Source organism: Crinia signifera, chromosome 6 (genome assembly GCF_055691185.1).
Source record: "Crinia signifera chromosome 6, ASM5569118v1, whole genome shotgun sequence".
Lineage (NCBI taxonomy): Eukaryota > Metazoa > Chordata > Amphibia > Anura > Myobatrachidae > Crinia > Crinia signifera.
In genome coordinates, this window is record NC_139222.1 from 10398311 (window position 1) to 10420711 (window position 22401).

The following is a 22401-nucleotide window of genomic DNA, read 5'->3' on the forward strand; positions in this document are numbered from 1 at the left end:
TGGCCAGTGAATTCAAAGAAAAACAATATGAAGAAAACAAAATCAGTGAAACCTTTCAACAAATTCAACAGACCAATAGAAAAGACCTATTGAAATACAGAGAAAAAGGAGCAGATAAAGATCCAATCCTTAATGAGGTACCTTTCATCACACAATACTCCAAACAATGAGGACAATTCTAATCAAACACTGGCCAATACTATTAGAAGATGAAGTTCTGGCAGACCATCTCCCACAATTACCAAAACTTATATTCAAAAAGACACCTGATTTAAAACAAAAGTTAATAAAAAAACATATCCCCCAAAACCTGCCATACAAACAACAATAGCTCAGTACCCCCCTAACAAAAGGTTTCTTCTATTGTGGAAACTTTACCGGTTGTAACAACCAAAAACAGAAGCACCAGACCCACCACAGACTTTAAACATTTAAAATAAAGCAAGAAATCACATGCGACAGCAAAGGTGTCATTTATCTCCTGAAATGTGGGTGCAACAAACAATGTGTTGGCAGAACTACCAGACAACTAAAAGAGCGTATATAGGAGCACTTAAGGAACATAAAAAGAGGGTACAAGGAACACAATATCTGAAGACACTTCAAACTTCACCATGATAGTGACCCACAATCATTGAAATTTGTGGGCATAGAATTGATACATCCAAACTGGAGGGTGGAAGACTGTACACATAAAATCAACAAAGCAGAATTAAAATGAATGTAAAAACATAAAACATTTGCACCAAGAGGGCTCAACCTACACAATGAGGTTAAATCAATCATTGGCAAAAAAATAGAGCACAAAGAACAAATCTAAACAAAAGTCCTTTCCTCCATCAGAAACCAGTACACAACATAAGCATTAATATGAGTATAGTTTGAATGTACAATAATATTATCAAATACACTTAATAAAGGGATAATTAATTTAAAATAAATTCAACGAACCACAGGCTAAATCAATCATTGGAAGTAAATAATTAATAAATAATTAATCAGACTACAGAACATCAATAGCTCACACACACTTTAAAATATCACTTTTCACAGCAGCTAATTACAACAAACATTTGGACTCTAAATACTTAACACATATACTCTCCGAGAGAAAGGTTACATTGATAACAAATGATCTAGTCATATACACAGAGGAAACAATATATCAAAGAAGCATCTTAGGTACACAAGAGATTTTTCCAGATACCGGCAGAAGCATTGACAAAGATTCCGACTTTTAGGTACTGATGGGACTGCGACTAAGGAAGACTGTTAGGTCCTAGTGTAAATAGGGTAGACTGTTAGGTGCTGACAGGGGCACATTCTAGGGGAATGTCATGTCCAATTGAACAAAAAAGAGGGATACTTTGGAAAATACATATATAAAAACTAATCGCACTGCTAACACAAGAGGATAAAATGGAGGATAAAATGTACAATAATGACAGCAATGCCTAAAACCAAACAGATCTGATATTCTAGAGATACACAGACAAAATAAATGAAAAAACAATGAAAAGTACACCACTGGAGCCAATCAGAAGGCCTTGATGACAGACACTCTGACCGATCAATAAAAAATGTTTACCAGAACCATCCAGAGAACGGAGAAGGAGCTTTAAACACACAGACTTTTCCAAAGCACAAACTTCCTTGAAGGCTTACAAGCTGAAACGCGTTGGCGACAGACGAAGATGGGAACGATCCAACCTGCACCCATACGGTGACAGCCGGGAGCACTCTTCTCGCAGCTGAACGGGAGCCAGATGGACTGCAAGGAAAGGGTAAGTAGGAGGCTGCAAGTGACGAGCGAGGCAGGAGGGATCCCGGTCTGAATAAGCTAGGCAGTGTCCACGGCAACGCTGTTGACAGGGACATCGCACTCTGCTATTTGAAGTCCCTGAAGCTGCCGGATATCAGCGGCGGTCGGGGCATGGAGTGTATCCCCACACGTGCGACACCTTCACCATCTGGGGGCTATCAGTTGAGACGCCGGCACCCCTAAGCTGCACCAGTCCCTCTCCTCTGAAAACCTGCAGCAACAAACCAGCGGGCTTTTAAAGGGGTACCCGAAGACATAATTTATCTGATAAGCGGGACGCCGCATTTAGATAACATACTTAACTTTTAAAGAAACTGTGGACAGAGATTTATTTCAACTGGGAACAGATTGGACACTGTTCCTAACTTTCGCTCACAGATCGGGAGATCGTTGCCATTAATCTGACACACGCTCTCAGGGCCCGGTGTACAGACCATAGCACGGGACTACAGATCTGTCAGTCTTAAGGACATTCAATTTGTTTATGATACTGAATTGTTGTATGCATTATCTATTACTTATTTTACTTAGTAAAAGCATTTAAAAGTGTACCACTGCGTTAATTCTACCATCATTCATGTACAACATATGTTCCCCCATACCCAACGAAGAACAAAGCGCAATCTACAATTTCTTTACGCCTAAAATAGTGACAAACTGGTCATTTGGCACATAATGTCACACAGTAGTGCCCCTTATCACATGCCCCATGGTAGTGCCCCTTACACATTATGCCACATAGTACTGCCCTTAATACACATTAAACCACATTATAGTACTCCTTACACGTCATACTAGTCCATATACACATGCACAACAGTATTGCCTCTTTCACATTATGCCACACATAGTGCCCCTTATACCACACAGCAGTGCCCCTTACACATTATGCTGCATAGTAGTGTCTCACACATTATTCCACACTGTAGTACCCCTTACACATTATCTCACACACTAGCACTCCTTATAGACATGCCACACAGTAGTGCCCCATATACACATTATACCACACAGCAGTGCCCCTTACACATTATGCTGCATAGTAGTGTCTCTTACACATTACTCCATACTGTAGTACCCCTTACACATTATTACACACACTAGCACTCCACATGCCACACAGTAGTCCCCCTTATACATCATGTGACACTAGTACCCCTTAAACAAATGCCATACAGTAGTAACTGTAGAAGGGAAATTATTTTTAAGCATGACAAGATATTTGTCGCAGATGCAAGCTGCATCTATTAGCATAGCGAACCTCTGGTGCGGTTATGTGCACTTTATCACTTTTAAGAGAGTACAATAGCATATACTGTTGTATTGTGGTCCAACGCACAGATTTAATTAGCAAAGTAAAGATAACAGCAAAGTATGTATAGGACAGCCAACAGATAATTACAGCAAAGAGAGAACCACAACCTACATATACATACATACATACATACATACATACATACATACACACACAAGTGCCCCCTGGATCCAGGATGTTCGTCGTCAAGTAGAAGTCTTCAGAGTGTTACCAAAACTGATCCAAGTGGCAGATATTTATACACTGTCTCCAAAAGCACATAATGCATCAGGTAAAGTCTTCTCTCATTGGTCCAAGGGTCACACCCTCCAAGTATTTGACGCCCATAGGCTAGCTCACATGAGGATGAGGGCTTTGTTTTTCTTCACAAGCATGCAGCCTTGCCTTTGGAATCCCCCTGTTAAAGCCTCTGGCTCTTAACAGAGAGATCTCAACAGCCACCCTGTCAAAGCCAGATGCCGCAAATCCGGGTGTAGACCCGGTCCCTGAGAGAGCATGTCTGTGCGTAGAGGTAGACGGATCAGAGGGGTCACTGACAGGGCCTGAAGATTCGAGAACCAGATTCGTCTGGGCCAATATGGAGCCACTACGATCAAGGTGCCGCCCTCCGCCTTTAAATTGTGAATTACCTGCAGGATGAGGGAAATCGGGGGGAAGGCATACATAAGAGCGAACGTCATGAAGCCGACATTTCGTCCACCGTGCAAGCCCCTGGATCCGTACAGGGTATCCTTGTGGTTGTGGCATGATGCCATCAAGTACACCTCAGGCCTGCCCCAATGGCGCACCAGTAACTGGAACACCTATGGATGGATGGCCCATTCGCCCGCATTCAGGGTCTGATGACTCAGGAAGTCCGCTTCCCAATTGAGGACTCCTGGGATAAAGATCGCTGAGAGAGCAGGAATCTTTTTCTTCGCCCATTGGAAGATGGGGCATGACTCCACCATGAGAGTGCGAGTGCCACCCTGGTGGTTGATATAAGCCACATTCGTTGCATTGACTGACTGAGCCAGGGTTCCGCCAAGCAAAGGGCCCAGAAGATTGCCCTCAGTTTGAGGACATTGATGGAAATCTGGGCCTCCAGCGCGGTCCAAAGGCCCTTAAATGACCTTTGGCAAGTGAGGAGGGTCCACCAGAGGATCCAGAATGGTCTTCACATAGTGATGTGGTGGTCCATGAGCCACCAGGAGAGTGAGAGACATACAGCTGGTTATAAGGCTAGCATCTGCGACCAGATATTGTGGTAGGACCCTGACCACTTGGTGAGTATCTCCCGCTGCAGAGAGTGGGAGTGGAAGTGGGCAAATTCCACCATGACGAAGGTCGATAACATTGACCTCATGACCCTCATACAGGCATACACTGACATATGTCTGAACAAGAGGAGATGCCGGATGCGGGACTCCAGAGTCCGGCGGCAGTCTTCCGGCAGGTAGATTCTCTGATGAGTGGTATACAACCTGGTACCCAGGTGGATCATGGACTTCACAGAATGATACTGAGCGCTGATTACCTATTCAGTGCTGCTGCTGTGCCAATAGGGGGATTACCATAAACCCCTAATTAAAGTCAAGAACCAGAAAAAGAAAAGAAGGTACAACGCTGTACTGAATATATAAGAAATATTTAATAAAAATTATTCACCATAAAATACACTTATACAATTAATACTACATACACGACACACAAACATTGAACATGCAGTCTCCTTTTGGAGTTAGAACTGGTTAGTAGTTGTTAGGTCAGCAATTGCATATATTCTTTGCTCTAACTATGAGCCAGTTAGTAAATATTAGGTATGAGAGAGTTCAAGTCCCCACAGAATGTGCACATTTAATGTGGTTATACTTAATTGTATTCCAGGGGTATTGTGGCTTGTAGTTTCAGCGATGACTTTCTCCGACCGCCCACACTGCGGTCATATCCGAGATAGTTTCAATCTGCTGGGCACAATAGCAGCCTGGTAGTCCCCTCAACGCGTTTCTCCGCCTAAAACGATCAGCGGCTTCCTCAGAAGTAGTGTATATGTTCCTGCTGCGCTTCCGCCTTTTATGCCGGTAATTCTGGTCCTGCGCATGCACCCGCGTCATGCGGGTCACGCCTCTCTTTAGACACACGCTCTGGTATAATTGCGCTTACGTTATGCGCTCCAGGACTCGTTTTAGAATACTGTCTATGTTGGTAAATGGACGTGACTACGTCATGCGGGTCACGTCTCCATTTCAGGCCGCATTTGTTTCTGTATGGTCGTACATTATTATTGAACAGGATGTTTCCTGTTTGCGTGCCAAGCCTCGTTTTGAAGGCTTATATCGGAGATGTACTTTGTGACTTTATTTGAGCAATTAATGATTCGTTATGCAAAGTGATAGTTTCTTTCATGGAATATTTGACCCATACTTGTAGGTAACTACGGATCTTTATTGATTAAAGTCCACAGATTGTGAGTTATTACCAGTTCATTTAGTTACCAGTTCTCAGTTGGTAAATGGACATAGACAACACTGAACACATACACAAATACGAACCCATCGTACTAAACGAGGAAGATACTATTGCATTAGAAATACTGCAATCATTAGAGGAAGAACAAATTAATACAGATAATGTGAATATTTATGATGCAAGAAAAGATAGGAAATTTAAAAATAGATCAGAATTTTACCCCCTCCAATACAAAGGACCCTTCGTCAAATGTTTTTATAAATCTACACTGAACACTGAACACATACACAAATACAATCATATATTAAAATAATATAAAATTAGAGACTTATATATTCTATACAGTAGACCGAGATATTCCTCATGATAGTTTCATGTAACATTAAGACAACATATAATGTAATTCAATATTCATTATCTCAACCTTAATTATTCTTATATTGCATGTCATAAAGGTTTCAAAGTTAATTATGCACATATAGAGAGTTTTATGTAGATGTTCTTCACATGTATTTTAGTAGAGATATTTATTTTTTTATTATAAAAATCATTTTTCTATATATGTACATACATCTAGCTTTCTTCAGATGCATAATTTATTACATCAATTTTTTATATATATATAAATTTACAGGATCACTAGAGATCTTTATGAAATAAATCTTCTGCATATCATATCTATAATAATTCATACATATATATCTACAAAAAATATATGAAATATTCAAAATATTCATGTAGTTGTTTCTCACATGTAGATTCTCCTATATAATAATTTTTCATATAAATATATATATATATATATATATATATATATATATATATCTCAATTCTTTCCAATTCACAATCAATTATATGAATTTTTTTTTATTCGATGACATCATTGCATTTTTGATTTTCCTTTCATCATAGTAATAGTAATAATGGGATATTTTACAAACAACTAATGGAAAGGGGTAAAATTATTGTAGAATCTATAGCAGACAATATAAATAAACAAAATTTTTTGTAAACCAATTAAATCTGTTTCCTCCCCACCCTCCCTATTAGGTCCCTCCCCCCCCCTTTTTCCCTTATAACCCCACCCCTTTCGTCTCTTCCCACCCCACCCTAGGCTCGCAGGTAAAAAGGAAAACAGCAGGAGATCATGTTTTAAATATTATTCAGCTCTATGGTATCATTTAAACCCTTCGGTACCATGGTCCCTAGGCGGAATATCCAATAGGCTTCTCTACTGCAAAGTCTATTGAATCTGTCGCCACCCCTTATCGTATTCTTAATTAGTTCGATGGCCTTGACTTCAATATTTTTTAGGGATGATCCTTGGCATGATGATATGTGTTTTGATAATGGATGACTTCTACTTCCACCCAGGATATTCCGCCTATGTTCCAGATATCGCACATGTAGGCATCTAATGGTGCGGCCTACATATTGTAAACCGCACCCACATTGTATGATATAGACAACATAAGGGGTTTTGCAGTTCAGGAAATCTTTTATCTGAAAGACCTCTTTGTTTGAAAAGGATTCAAATTCTAAGGTTTTTTCTGTTTTGTTCCTATACATGTTAGACATTTTGGGTTTCCACATTTGTGGTAACCAGGAGGTTTTTCAGGCAACCAATTTGTTGGATTTGATACAAGAGAGGATTGACGTTTGGGGTTAAAGTGGCTGTGAACAAGCTGATTTTTAATATTTTGACCTTTTCTGAAAATTACCCCCCCATTCGGTTCAACTATCTTATGTAAAAATTCATCTTCCATCAAAAGTTTAGTATTCTTTTTAATAATATTTTTAATTTCATATGAGCATTCATTATATTGAGTCACAAAGCATGTACTTCTATCTTTGTTTTGTGTTGGTTTTTTCTCTTTTTGTTTTCTAATAAAGTTATTCTTTCAATTTTGTTTACTTCATCAATTTTGTTTGTCTCTGGTATGCCTCTTCTGATGAGCAATTTTTTTTTTAGTCCTGATCAGTTGACCTTTAGGGATATTGTCTTTCCAAATTTTATTATGCGCGCTTTCATAATTTAGATATTTATTTTGATCAACAGGTTTTTGGAAAGTCTCAGTTTCTAATTTTCCATCTTTAACAGTAAGTGCCACGTCCAAAAAATTAATTTGTGTTAAACTGTGAGTGCTTGTGAAATTAAGACCAAAATTATTATTATTAAGACTATCCGTGAATTCTTTAAGTGTTGTGATATCCCCTTTCCAAATAATGAACAAATCATCAATAAAACGACCATAAAGGACCAGATCCGCCCCGAACCTGCTTCCCCACACATGTTGGTCCTCAAAGTGTATAGGTTGGCAAAGCTCGGGGCGAACCTGGTCCCCATGGCCGTCCCCCGTGTTTGTAAATAATACTTAGTGTTGAAAAGAAAATAATTGTGAGTTAATATAAATTTAATAGAGTGTAGAGACCCACGTAGAGACTCTGACAGATCTAAATCTCTCTGTAAATAATTTTCCATCACTTCAACTCCCATATTTTGGGGAATGTTGGAGTAGAGGGCTTCTACATCACATGTAAGAAGTATATATCCCTCTTTCCACTCTACTTCATTGATCATATTTAGAAAGTGCTTTGTGTCTTTAATATGAGACTTCAGAGTCTCTACGTGGCTTTGTAAATAATAATCAACAAAAAGTGAAAGATTATTAGTGAGGGACCCAACACCTGAAATAATGGGATGCCCTGGGGGATTGTGAAGTGTTTTGTGAATTTTCGGCAAAAAATAAAAAGTAGGAGTGATGGGGTGTGCATTGTAAAGAAAATTATATGTATCTTTGGAAATGGCACCTTCCTGTATTCCTGTTTCCAGCATATTTTTAAAATCTTTTTGGTATTGGGCGGTGGGGTTGTGACCAAGGACACTGTAAAACTCCTCGTTGTTCAATTGTCTATAAGACTCATTCAGATAGTAAACAGTGTCCATGATCACAATCCCACCGCCCTTGTCAGCAGGTTTTATGGTTATTTCTTTATCCTCATAGAGGCATCTGAGAGCTTTTCTCTCTTCCCCCTTTAGGTTGTCATTATGAATATTGCTCTCTTTTTTCTCATTTTTTTCACACATGGTTTTGAATTGTTCTAATGTAGATTTATAAAAACATTCAACGAAGGGTCCTTTGTATTGGAGGGGGTAAAATTCTGATCTATTTTTAAATTTCCTATCTTTTCTTGCATCATAAATATTCACATTATCTGTATTAATTTGTTCTTCCTCTAATGATTGCAGTATTTCTAATGCAATAGTATCTTCCTCGTTTAGTACGATGGGTTCGTACAGAGCCGGCCCTAGCCTAAATTACGCCCTAGGCAAGATTTTGGCTGGTGCCCCCTAGCACAACCACTAGTTCCGCCCCTGACTCTACTCCCCTTTCCCAGCACCATCAACCGTCATCATAGCAGTCATCATTTTTGGTGCTCCTAGCCGCAATATTTTAAATAGAAACAGTGCACACATTCGGTGCGCAGCCCAAACAGGGGTGTGTTCTTGCTGGGAAGGGGCATGGCCACACAATAGTAACCCCAACTCAAATTATGCCACACAGTAGTGCAACTTTATTTACATTATATCATGCAATGGTGTCCCTTATTCACGTTACATCACACTGTAGTACCACTTTACCTTATGTACATTACTCCTCACATTATACCCTTAGAAAAGAATCCTGAGAAAATATTGTATTTTAAGCACCTCCATGGCCACACTGCAACCCAGCACAAAGCAGTGTGTGCTGGGCAGGAGAAGAGCTGCTGCTGTCACTTAAGGGGAGGGGGCCCGGGGCCCCCACTGGGACCTTCCATCAGACTTTGGCCTGGGTAATTTTTACCCCCTACTCCTTTCTCTCTGCACCTCTGATAATACCACACAGTAATGCCCCTTACACATGACACACATTATTAATGTCCTTATAACCATAATGCCCCTTACACATGATGCCAACCTTTATTAATGCCCTTCATACACACAATGACACACATAATGGCCCTTACACATATGTTGCACATTATTAATGCCCTTACACATGACACACATAATGCCCGTTACACATATGTTGCACATTAATAATGCATTTATACATGACACACATAATGCCCCTTACACATATGTTGCACATTATTAATACCCTTATACACATGACACACATAATGCCCCTTACACATATGTTGCACATTATTAATGCCCTTACACATGACACACATAATGCCCCTTACACATATGCCGAACGCTATTGCACAAGCAAACCACCCGCAGACAGCATTCGCACAGCTGCTAACACTGTGACCTCTGCCTCTGCTTGGATACAGATGTTTCCTCATACATCTTGACTCAATAAGCCATGCAGCTCCCGGACAGTTCTGTTTTGTGCCTTTTTTGCTGAAAATTCGTCTTATTTGCATTGTTATGACCAGCACACACAAGGAGCTTCCAATGATTAAAATGATATGCGGCATGCCTATATTCTGTGTGCGACTGTGGCTGTACCTGCATATGGAATGCTATGTTACAGTGAGTTCCATGAATACACTAATTCATATGCAGATACAGCCTCACTCACACACAGAATATAGGCATGCTGCATATCATTTTAATCAGCAGAAGCTGCTGATGCCCCTAGGCATTCCAAATGCCCTAGGCAATTGCCTAGTTTGCCTATGCCTAAGGCCGGCTCTGGGTTCGTATTTGTGTATGTGTTCAGTGTTGTCTATGTCCATTTACCAACTGAGAACTGGTAACTAAATGAACTGGTAATAACTCACAATCTGTGGACTTTAATCAATAAAGATCCGTAGTTACCTACAAGTATGGGTCAAATATTCCATGAAAGAAACTATCACTTTGCATAACGAATCATTAATTGCTCAAATAAAGTCACAAAGTACATCTCCGATACAAGCCTTCAAAACGAGGCTTGGCACGCAAACAGGAAACATCCTGTTCAATAATAATGTACGACCATACAGAAACAAATGCGGCCTGAAATGGAGACGTGACCCGCATGACGTAGTCACGTCCATTTACCAACATAGACAGTATTCTAAAACGAGTCCTGGAGCGCATAACGTAAGCGCAATTATACCAGAGCGTGTGTCTAAAGAGAGGTTTGACCCGCATGACGCGGGCGCATGCGCAGGACCAGAATTACCGGCATAAAAGGCGGAAGCGCAGCAGGAACATATACACTACTCCTGAGGAAGCCGCTGATCGTTTTAGGCGGAGAAACGCGTTGAGGGGACTACCAGGCTGCTATTGTGCCCAGCAGATTGAAACTATCTCGGATATGACCGCAGTGTGGGCGGTCGGAGAAAGTCATCGCTGAAACTACAAGCCACAATACCCCTGGAATACAATTAAGTATAACCACATTAAATGTGCACATTCTGTGGGGACTTGAACTCTCTCATACCTAATATTTACTAACTGGCTCATAGTTAGAGCAAAGAATATATGCAATTGCTGACCTAACAACTACTAACCAGTTCTAACTCCAAAAGGAGACTGCATGTTCAATGTTTGTGTGTCGTGTATGTAGTATTAATTGTATAAGTGTATTTTATGGTGAATAATTTTTATTAAATATTTCTTATATATTCAGTACAGCGCTGTACCTTCTTTTCTTTTTCTGGATCATGGACTTAGCTGGAAGCATGGAGGACTTGGGCCAATTTATGACCCAGCCATGACTTTCCAGGAGCATCACCACTATGGTCAGATGGTCCCAGTGAATCTCTGCGGAGTGCAGAATTAGCAGGTCACCGGATAGGGTAGTATCCGGACACCCTGGCTGCGAAAGCAGCTGCCCATCACAGTCGAAAGGGCTGAAAGGCAGAGCCAGAAACTGAAAGTGACAGTCCTGAAGTATGAACCGCAGAAACCAGCGGTGGTCTGGCCTGATGGGGATATGCAGATACACATTCTGGATGTCCAGGGAAGCCATATAGTCTCCCCGCTGTAGGGCCAAGACTATGGATCGCAGTGTCTCCATCCTGAACTTTGGGACACAAACAGACTTATTGCCTTGAGCCTTTTTAAGTTAAGAATGGGATGGTTTGGCTTCTTGACCAGAAAGAGGCTGGCATAGAAACCCGAGCCCTGTTGGGCCGATGGGACAGGTGCTATGACTCCTGACTGGAGGAGCTTCTGGGTGGTAATGTTCCAGAGTCCTGAACTTTTCCAAAGCTTTTGGAGTAGCCTCGGGAGACAACATCCCTAAACCATGCATCCACTGTGGATTCCAGCCAGATGACCGAAAACCCCAACAGATGGCCGCCCACCTTGGGATCCCCCAGGTGGAGGCCCACCCCGTCATGTGGAGGGTTTGCCCTCTGACTTAGGGACAAGGCACCTGGTGGCCCAAGGAAGCTTACCCTTAGGCTTGAAGGATCTGGCCCCTTAGGGTTGGTATCTAGAGAAGGCCTGTCCCTTAACCCAGCCCTGAAAGCAAAAGTACTGTAAGGCAACCTGGGGATAAGTAGGGGTGGATGGCAGGAAAGCTACCTTAGAAGCTGCCACCACAGTTACAGAGTAGCAAAAGGGAACCAGCAAAGGGAAGTGCTTTTAAAGTTTTAGGGTCCACCATCCAAGAGCACAGCTACAAGGATCTGCGGGCAGCCACAGCCGAAACTGACACCCTAGAGGTGAGGGTGGCAGAATCAAGGGCTCCCTCCCCCAAATAGAGTGTAGCCTGATTTACCATGTTAATAGTGGGTAGCAGGTCACTTGCGGGCACACCCTCGGCAGCACCAGCCATGAAAGTAATTGCCCACTCTGTTAAGGCCTTAGCCACACAGGCTGATGCCAGGGAAGGCCTGGCCCCTGCACCAGCAGTGATGTAAATGAGTTTTAGTAAGTTTTCCAACTTCCTATCAGCAGGGTACTTAAGGGACGCGGTTGGAATGGGTAGCGTGGTGGATCTCACCAGCTTCGCCACATGTGCATCTACCTTGGGTGGAATTTCCCAGTGGACGCTTTCCTCCTGGTGGAGGGGGTCAAAAGAAGGAACTCTTTTAGGCAAGTTAAACCTCCTATTTGGCACCTCCCATGCCTAAGTGATGACTTTGGTCAGGTTTTCCGACTTTGGGAATAAAGCTAAATTGCGCTTAGGGGTCCTCTAATTTAAGGACCTCTTTTACTGCTGTAACCAAGGCTGATACATTAAGACGGGATGGGGGGGTCCGCTCTATCTAAATTGTCCCCCACATCCACTGCATCATCTACGTCTTCCTCCTCATCTTCCTCCTGTGTCAGTGTCATGCTGACGGAAGGGCTGGGATGTGGGGGGAGTCCCTGATGAAGGCCCTGCGTCTATCGGGCCCACCCTGCTGAGTAGCGGCAGATACCGACCCCACCCAGGGAGTATCCAATGCGGGGGGCCACTCTGACCAAAGGTGGCCTCAGGGGTGGTGCTGCTGAGACTGTATCAATTATTTGTGTAAGTGATGAGGCCCAAGCAGGCTCCTGAGAGGAGGCTGAAGGCATGGGCGGTGCCTGTGTATTGTAGCAGCTTACGCATAAGCAATCCTGTATATAGTCCTGGGGGAATAGGCCGGCATTACAGACTGTACATGACAGCAATGCTGGTGCCCCTGCCTTGTTGGATTTACCCTTAGACGCATGATCAGGGACTGCAGTGAGTCAGGACTATAAAATATACAGGCAGTCTATATGGTACAGCAAACACAATATCTTCTGCAGGCAGTTATAGTGTTAATACAGTACACAGCAAGCATACAAAAGGCAAACAATGTAGAAAAATGGCACTAACCTCTTTTGCCGGAGCACAAAAACTGTAGCCTTTGTCCTGTAGGACAGGCATTCCCAACCACGGTCCTCAAGGCACACCAACAGTGCAGGTTTTTTAGATATCCAGGCTTGAGCACAGGTGACTTAATTAGTTCTAAGGGATTCTGATGAAACCATCTGTCCTGAATCCTGGATATCACTAAAACCTGCACTGTTGGTGTGCCTTGAGGACCGTGGTTGGGAATGCCTGCTGTAGGAGATGCATCCTGGCAGTGAAGGAATGGAACCCCGGGTGGCTCCATGTGCAGCAGGAAGGGAGCAGTGGCGGGAACTGCATGAGTATCCTTTCCTATTGTCCCCAGCGGAGTGGCTGTGTGGGGAGAGACCACTCCCCCTGCTAACAAATGGCCGCCAGGGAAAGTATCTCATGCAGTGCCGGTAAAATGGTGGGTATCCCTCACTTGCCGGGCAGCACCGCTACCGGTGCTATAGACCGCACTATCTCTCCCGTGCAGGGCTGCTTACAGACGCTTATGCGCCATCACAGAGAGCGTGTTACCTTCTCTGTCAGTTCCTGGCTGCCGCCATCCGGAGAGCCCGGGGCCAGCTGCGGCCACACACCCTTGAGTGGTGCTGCAGCTGCTCGGGCCCGGGTGATGGAGCAGCAGTGCTGGTGTCTGACGCTGCTGCTGTCACTGACACTTAGTGTAAATATAGAATGATAAATGTAAATGAAGTAAGGCTGCATATAGCAGCTCCTCTGTAAAGGTGCAACTGGCTCCTGCCCAGCACCAACAAAACTGAAATGCCTGGCCTGGAGGTGGGGTAGAGGAGGAGAGGAGAAGTTTAACCTCTTAGGTGCTGGTGAAGTCTCACTTCCACTCCACTACCCACTGTTAAGCCTGTGGCCCCTGACGTATACCGAACAATAAATAGTCTTTCATATTCGTCTTTTCATATTTCACGTTATCTTATGAAAGTGTCAATGTTTCGGTTTGTGTCTCAGGGCTGCCGCACAATCTCAGATTTTTCGACAACTCAATTTGGTGTCTAACATATGCCCTTTTTGTTAGCTCAGGGCCAACTCCTTATAGCGTCGATCCATGTCTGCAGGACTAAATAATCCCACGCCGTGACGGGACCACCCACACTTGCGGCTGTTGTCATGGAATGTCAATGGCCTGAATACCACCATAAAGCGTACGAAGGTAATCACTCACTCAAACAAAAACATAGGCCTGATATTGCTATGTTGCAGGACACACATTGGTTAAGGGACAGCGATTCCATATTAAGGGCACGTTGGATTGGGGAATGCTTCTCGGCCTCGTATAGAACAAAAAGCAGGGGTGTGGCCATTCTACTCAATAGAAATCTTAGATATCAAGTCCTCCACACTGTGGAGGATGTGGAGGGTCGCTTCCTGCTCTTGGATGTGGAGATGGAGGGAATGAGATTTACCCTATTAAATTTATATGCTCCTAACGTTTCACCTGAAAGATTTCTGTCCAGGATCTCCCAAATTCTGGCGGGCCGCATGGTTTACAAGTTGATAATGGGAGGGGATTTTAATTCAGTAGATCGCCCCACGCTGGATAAATCCCTGTCTTTATTGGGCTCATTACCCCCCTCCTGGCTCCATATCCAGACTTTAAAAACCAACCTACAGCTGAGTGATCCTTGGCGTTTGATACATGATACAGAGAAATCATTTATGCATCTATCAGGGGCGCACCATACACTGTCCAGGATAGATTATTTCTTGGTATCTGATCAGTTAATGTCTGCTGTACGCCAAGCGGACATACACGCTATTCTCATATCGGATCATGCTCCGGTGTCACTGAGTCTGTGGTTGGGCTCTGGGGAGGGAGCGGACCGCCTTTGGAGATTTCCAGGCTACCTGGGAAGCTCAGAGGACTTTAAAAACGTCTTGGAACAATTTCCGTGACGACAATTTAGAGCATTGGGAAGAAATAGTTTTGTTCTGGAGAACCTCAAAGGCGGTAATGCGAGGTCAGGTGATACAATATGTTGCGTGACGTAAAAAAGACACCGCAAAACAGTATCGGGATTTACAACAAGAGGTAACTCGCTCTTTTAGGAATTATCAGGATCTCAGCTCCGCTTCAAATTTAGATAACTATTTAAACAATAGAAAATTGCTTGAATCCTTTTTAACAGCTCAAGCACGACCCAAATTAGATTACACGAAACAAATGTTTTATAAATGGGGTAACAAATCGGGTAGGCTGCTCTCCCTCATGTCAAAACCTTATAGAAAACAATCCTTCATTATGGCTATAATGGACCCAGCCTCCCATAGAACTTTGTTTGAAACAAAAGACATACTTGCCCACTTTGAAGAATACTTTAAAACTTTATACAGAGAATTCCCCATTAACATAGAGAAACAAGAATTTTTGTTATCAGCAGCTGATCTTCCCCCACTGTCCCAAAATCAGAAAGAAGTCGTCATGAAGGATGTAACGTCAGAGGAATTACATGAAGTCTTGATTAGTCTACAACCTCATCAGTCCCCCTGGCCCAGTGGTACATGTTGAGGACTCTTTCGGGGATCTACCGATTGAGCTAAACAATTAATTAGGAAATGTTCTTGTCTGGTACTTCGTACTAAGGGGGCCCTGGGAAGTAATAAATGTATAAACATTCACTCGTTAATAAGAGGCATGTGAGACACTTATTGTATGCTGGTCATTATATTTATTTGTATTGACACTCCACATTATTGTTAAAACATTGAACAATGATGTTAAATTTTCATCTTTGGATCTACTTTGTCACAGACAATTTATATGAATATACACTGTAAGATTCACTTCATGGTGTTTCAATAAAACATTTAATTGAAAAAAAAAAAAATTGACACCATAATACCTATTACATGTTAAGCCACACACCGTAATGTCCATTACCTATTATGCCACACACCATAATGCCTATTAAAATTATTCTACATAAATATTTAGGCTGTGCACTGATTTTAAGAAGATTTATACGCCCAGTAACAGTGAGGGGGAGCTTCTGCCAAATATAATCCTCCCTCTAAAGTTCAGACGTAACCTGATCAATATTGTGCTGGGTGAATGTTTTAACATCTGGAGTGATCCATAATCCAAGGTATCTGAAATGGAGGGACCACTGAAGTGGGGAGGCAGGGGGGGCAAAGTCAGGATAAGCGGAAATGCGTCATGGTCCTTGTAATGCAGAAAGCGGGCTATAAAAGTGGGCGGAGGATCACCTGGAATGGGAGCACTGGATGTCATCCGGTGTACTCTCTCCACAGAGGAGTGGGGACCAAAAGGCTGCTCAGCTAACGCTTGAGGACCAAGGTCTCTAGAAGTTGTTCGGGGGATGACCCCTCCACTTTCTCTGGCCAACCAACCAGACGCACATTATTGCGTCTCAGCCTCCTTCGTTGTCAGATAGCTTTGACTTAACCACCAGCATCTGTGTAGATCAATCAGCAACTGTATTGTCAGGGGAGTAGTGGTATCCCGTATCTCATCCAAGTCAGAGATACGGCGTTCTGCCCCACCAACCCGTTCCTGGATTCTCAATCTGTACCTGGCCAACTTTATCTGTAACGTGCTGCTCTGAGGCCGATATAACCAGTAACATCTGCTGTGTTGTTTGTATAGGGACCTCCAGAGGGGTGGCCTCTGAAGATGAAGGGGAATCACTCCCTTGGAGGGGGGGGCAGAACATTGTGAGCCCATGACAAACCCCTCCAGCCTGGAAGCTGCAGCATGGTATCCAGATTTCCCCATGACACCAGATAAGATGTATATATAGAGGTAGGTAGTGGACCACTGGAGAGATCCAGTAAGTAAATGTACCGGGGAGCACATTGGGTTAGCAATCAGTCCCGGGCAGAGTACAGGAGAGAGCTATGCAGCCCCCACAGCGTGGATGTCTCTGTCCCCACTTACTGATACAGGGCAGTGTAACAGCCGTCTGCAGGACACACTGCCAGATGGAAGAGGGTGCAGGATGGATTGTCCCACCACTTACTATAGTTTACAGGAGAGCCACCCCACTAAGAGCCCGGTGACGGGGGATGGTGAGACAGGAGAGCAGCCAGATGGTCTGATCACGCGTCAGGTCCCTCCAAGATGGCGCCCGGTCACAAGCGTGCGGAGGCCAGCGAGACAGCGTGTACCAGGCCAGGGATCCCACCACTGACGCACCAAACACCTGCTGCGGCCACAGGACACCTCACTACAAACAGGGGTGAGTACATACAGGTTAGGGGCGCCTATGTCCCTGTTCACAGGATTGTTAAATGGATGTATCACGGAGCACTCTCAGCCTGCAGCCTCCTACATGCTCTGCTAAGCCACGCCCCACCCGAGTGATCTGCTGGAGCCTTATTACACCTTTATTATATTATTACATGTTAAAATATTTTATAAACCCCACCCAAAAAAAAAATTCTCATGTTTTATTGTCCGTAGTGCCTGAGGATTGCAGCTAGCCTGTATTATGTCACTCATCTCCCGGATTTTCTCTTGTGGATTTTCTGGTGTCTTATAAGATGTGATCTCTGTGTAAAACATTTCTCACACTCCAGACATCGAAACGGTTTCTCCCCTGTGTGAGTTCTCTGATGTACAACAAGTTCTCCTTTCATCACAAAACATTTTCCACACTCGGAACATGAAAATGGCTTCTCCCCTGTGTGAGTTCTCTGATGTATGACAAATTTTGATTTCTGTATAAAACATTTCCCACATTCGGAGCATGTTAGCAGCTTCTCCCCTGTGTGACGTCTCTGATGTAGCACAAACTCTCTTCTAAAAGCAAAACATTTCTCGCACTCAGAACAGGAAAATGGCTTCGCTCCTGTGTGAATTCTTTGATGTCTGGTAAGTTTTGATTTCTGTGTAAAACATTTCCCACATTCAGAGCATGTTAGCAGCTTCTCCCCTGTGTGAATTCTCTGATGTTGTACAAGATATCCTTTCAAAGCAAAACATTTCTTGCACTCGGAACAAGAAAATGGCTTCTCCCCCGTGTGAAGTCTCTGATGGTTTAACAAATCTCCTTTAATAGCAAAACATTTCTCACACTCAGAACATGAAAATGGCTTCTCCCCTGTGTGAGTTCTCCGATGTAGGACAAGACCTGATTTCCAGTTAAAACATTTCCCACACTCAGAGCATTCAAATGGCTTCTCACCCGTGTGCTCTCTCTGATGGTTTACAAAATCTCCTTTAACAGCAAAACATTTCCCACACTCAGCGCATTCAAATGGCTTCTCACCCGTGTGAATTCTCTGATGTATAACAAGATGTGCTTTCTGAGAAAAACATTTCCCACATTCAGAGCATGTAAACGGCTTCTCCCCTGTGTGAATTCTCTGATGTCTGACAAGTTTTGCTTTCTTTGTAAAACATTTCCCACATTCAGAACATGGAAACGGCCTGTGACTTCTCTGATGTTTAACTAACTTTGACTTCCACAGAAAATGCTTATTACATTCGCAACAGGCAAATATTTTGTGAGAAGTACTAGGTGAACCAACATCACTGTCATCAGTGGCACATTCCGCACTATCGGAGGGAGCAGGCGATGTATCTGCACTGCGATGTACGGAATGTATAGTTAGAGGAATGTGGTTTTCTCCTGGAGAACTTCCTGTGATGTCATCTTCTATTTTCAAATCTGAAAAACAAAATGGGGTTTATCCATCAGGGTGATTCCTTCTTTGGTGTCCGTGTGCTGGGAATACAATACACGCATGGAAAGAGAGATCTTGTGTTACACCGTGGAGCATTTCCACAGATATAGCGTGTGGCCGGAGACCCCCTCCCACATTGACACAATATGGACGCCTCTGCACTGAAGGGGTTAATCCCTGTGCTGCGGCGCCATCTATACACAAAAGTGGGCACTTGTCATGTTTAGAACATGTGGTAACATTCTATATGTGGTGCTGTAAGCACAGTTGTAGGATGACATCAATGTATATACAGCTAGGAGTACTGCACAAAGCATATATCTATATAAGAGTAATGAGGAATGTAGTATAAGCGTACGAATGCCTGTTATTAGTCCAGCGCCTCCAAGCTCCGCCCTCTGCCACCTACCACTGTAGAGGACCTGGTCTGTGTTCAGTGACCAGTTGGTGACAGGGCAGCTGAAAGCCCCAGTAAATAAGGGTGTGTGGCCAGTGGGAGGGGCATGGCCAACTCGAGGGGGCGTGGATATGCCCCTGTACAAAAACTGAGAGGCTGTGCTGCTGCATCAGCCTGTCATCTCTACTCCCACTGCCCAGCTCCCTGAAGCAGGGAGCGAGACCCAGATGCCACATGGTAGGAGTCTGGTAGTGGCAGCGATATACCCACCCACTGCGCAGTGGGTGGAGTCAGAAACAGGCTCTGTTACTGACGTTAAGAGGGAATCCCTTTTTGGCCAGGTCCTGTCAGACCACATTCCGCTATCTGTGGGTCCACCTGATTGCCTGAGAAAACTCGGTCTCCCGGTGTAGGCATCGTGTCAGGGCCCTGCCAGGGAGGGTTATGTAATAACAGCTGCCAGGTGCTGACAAGAGATGGAGGCGTGTCAGGTGGGCGTAGTGCTCTCCCGCCATTGTAATGTAAGGCTCCGGCTGTAAGTCCGGCACTGGGGGCCATTTGTACTGCAGCCGCCGGGTGCTGAGACATTAGTGGTTTATTGCTATTTGTCTGGCAGTGATCGGCTATTTGTGATCTCTTGTTAATGTGCCGGCAGCCTCTGCACCTGAGAAGAGGAAACGCCAAGTCTCTGACTTGTGATAAAGTGATTTCTAGCTCCCAGGATAATACTTTCTGTGAGGAGTGTGAGGAACAGCCGGCAGCTGTATCTACTCAGCCTCACCTATTGCATGAGATACTGCAGGCCTGGCCAACCTGTGGCTCTCCAGCTGTTGTGACACTACACATCCCAGCATGCCCTCACACAATTCTAACATTCCCTAATAGTGATGCTGTGGCATGCTGGGAAGTGTAGTTGGAGAGCCACGGGTTGGCTAGGCCTGAGTTAATCGAATGAAGAAATCCTCTGTGTCCCAAGAGAAATGTTTGGAGCTGCAGGGCAATAAGAGGTCTGGTTTTAACTATGAAGGTGCGGTTTCTTCAGATGAATTATTGGAAGATGATTGAGAAGAAATCTCCAGTGATCATTCAGGAGAAATTAAGGAGGAGGATAATAGAATGTGTAATATCAATATGGTTGAAAGTTAAAAACCATTTATAAATCCATGAATTCTAAATATACGGTGGATCCTTCCGAGTCAAGAACTTTTATTTGCAGATAAAGGCAAAAGAGATGTTTTCCCAGAAAAAGGAGATGCTTTCCTATACATAAAGTGAAGGAGTTAATCTCCAAGGACTGGCAACACTTGGGTAAGAGACCAGTAAAATTATCGAGGGTCGAGCATATGTATCCTATTAGGGATGAACATTTCCTGAACTGATATACTATACCGAAGGTAGGTGCCGCTGTTGCCTAACGAACGCCAAGAACTACTATACCTTTGTCCTGTAATGACACTATGGATAGAAGAATGGAGAATTCTTTCAATAAACGGAACTTGCCTTTTGCTGCGGCCCTTACATTGGGTGTATCTATAGCTTCGGTGTCTAGGGCTCTCAGGCTATGATAGGCAGAAGAGGTTCTTTTGGAGCATCACAACATTCCTTTCAGCAGTCATATAGGAAGAATCCAAGGCAATGACTACAGCAAGTCCCACAAGGCTACAGCATAATATTTCTACAGTATCTGAAAGGAAACAGAGTTTTGGAGTAAATAAAACAAAGAAGAGTGTAGGAGGATCTGAGGCACCTGAATACATTTCTCAGGGTAAGAAAATTTCAGATGGAGACATTAAAAAACCAAACTGTCAGGTCTCAAAAAGAAAGGATTTCCTGGCGTCAATAGATCTGAAGGCCACGTACAACCATATACCAGACAGGAAGTTCCTACGATTCTGTATCCAGGACAGACACTACCAGTTACCGGCCTATCCCCTGTCCTAGGGACATTGCCAAGAGAGCAGCGTATTCCGATGTGGCCATATCTAGAAGATATCCTGACGGCAGCCGGCTCAGAAGAGGATATGAAAGGACCTAAGTTATCGAATACACTTCCTGCAGCTTCACGGATGGATCATAGACTGGGAAAGTCAGTTACATCCAACACAGAGCATCAATTCCTGGGTTTACAGACAGACACCAACATTTTAAAGGATAGGAAAACCGCTCCTTAGAGGGAAGTCTAATATGAGCAAACTTAGGAAAGGCAGAGGATGTCTGGAGAGAAATAGGTTACTCCAAAGAACAGAACAAAAACTCATCTCAGGGTCTTATCAGACAATGTTACGGTCATAGCATCAAGGGGGAACCAAAAGTAGGCCAATAATGGAGACAACAGCAAACATTGGCCCTTATTCTGATTCGAGCGGTACGGCCCGCGTGCGGCCGTACCGCCGATGTTTTCCGTCTGCACATGCGCAGAGGTCAATCTGCGCATGTGCAGGCGAATTCGCCGCACATAACGTTACTACGCCGCAAAGGGGGCGTATAGGGGAGTGAGGGGCTTCATGCCCTCATTTCCCTATGTATACGCCCCGCGTTTCATGGGCGTTCCCATGCAAACGCGGGGCGTACGCATGCTAATGAGGGTATGACGCCAGTGATGGGGGCGGAAAGCTGACGTCGCCGGATGTCAGCTCTCAGCCCCCATACAAGCTATCACACGGACGATTGTCCGTGTGGTCTCAGCTTGCGGGACCTGGTGGGGCGTGCGGCCCTGCCTTCGATGGTCGCCGACCATCGAATGCAGGGGGCAGCTCCCACCATGGTGGAGGCGTACGCCCCACCATTTTCGTGCGGATCGCCAGCCGTCCGTGTACGGACGGCCGTGGCGATCCGTAGTGTGGGCGGGGATTGGTTTGTGCGGCCGGAGCACCGTGTGCGGCTCTGGCCGCACGAATCAGAATAAGGGCCATTATGTCCTGGGCAGTGACAGAGGAGGGAGCGGGATAAGAGA

General features: G+C 44.0%; 1 protein-coding gene across 1 annotated transcript; it reads right to left on the bottom strand.

The window, feature by feature from the left end:
* Nucleotides 1–16682: 16682 nt before the first annotated feature.
* Nucleotides 16683–19865, bottom strand: LOC146007424 (uncharacterized). Its single transcript, XM_083145774.1, has 2 exons — nucleotides 19802–19865; nucleotides 16683–19035 (listed from the first exon to the last, which is right to left on the bottom strand). Exons 1-2 carry the CDS (start codon nucleotides 19863–19865, stop codon nucleotides 17861–17863), a joined length of 1239 nt encoding a protein of 412 aa, XP_083001900.1. The 3' UTR covers nucleotides 16683–17860.
* Between the last annotated feature and the right edge of the window lie 2536 nt (nucleotides 19866–22401).

Bases quoted from the DNA above. Each gene is read 5' to 3' on its own strand.
- LOC146007424 (XM_083145774.1), bottom strand. From the start codon at position 19,865: ATGCCTACACCGGGAGACCGAGTTTTCTCAGGCAATCAGGTGGACCCA. The intron at 19,036-19,801 runs GTCTGACAGGAC...TTTGTTTTTCAG, and splicing joins CCCACAGATAGCGGAATGTG to ATTTGAAAATAGAAGATGAC.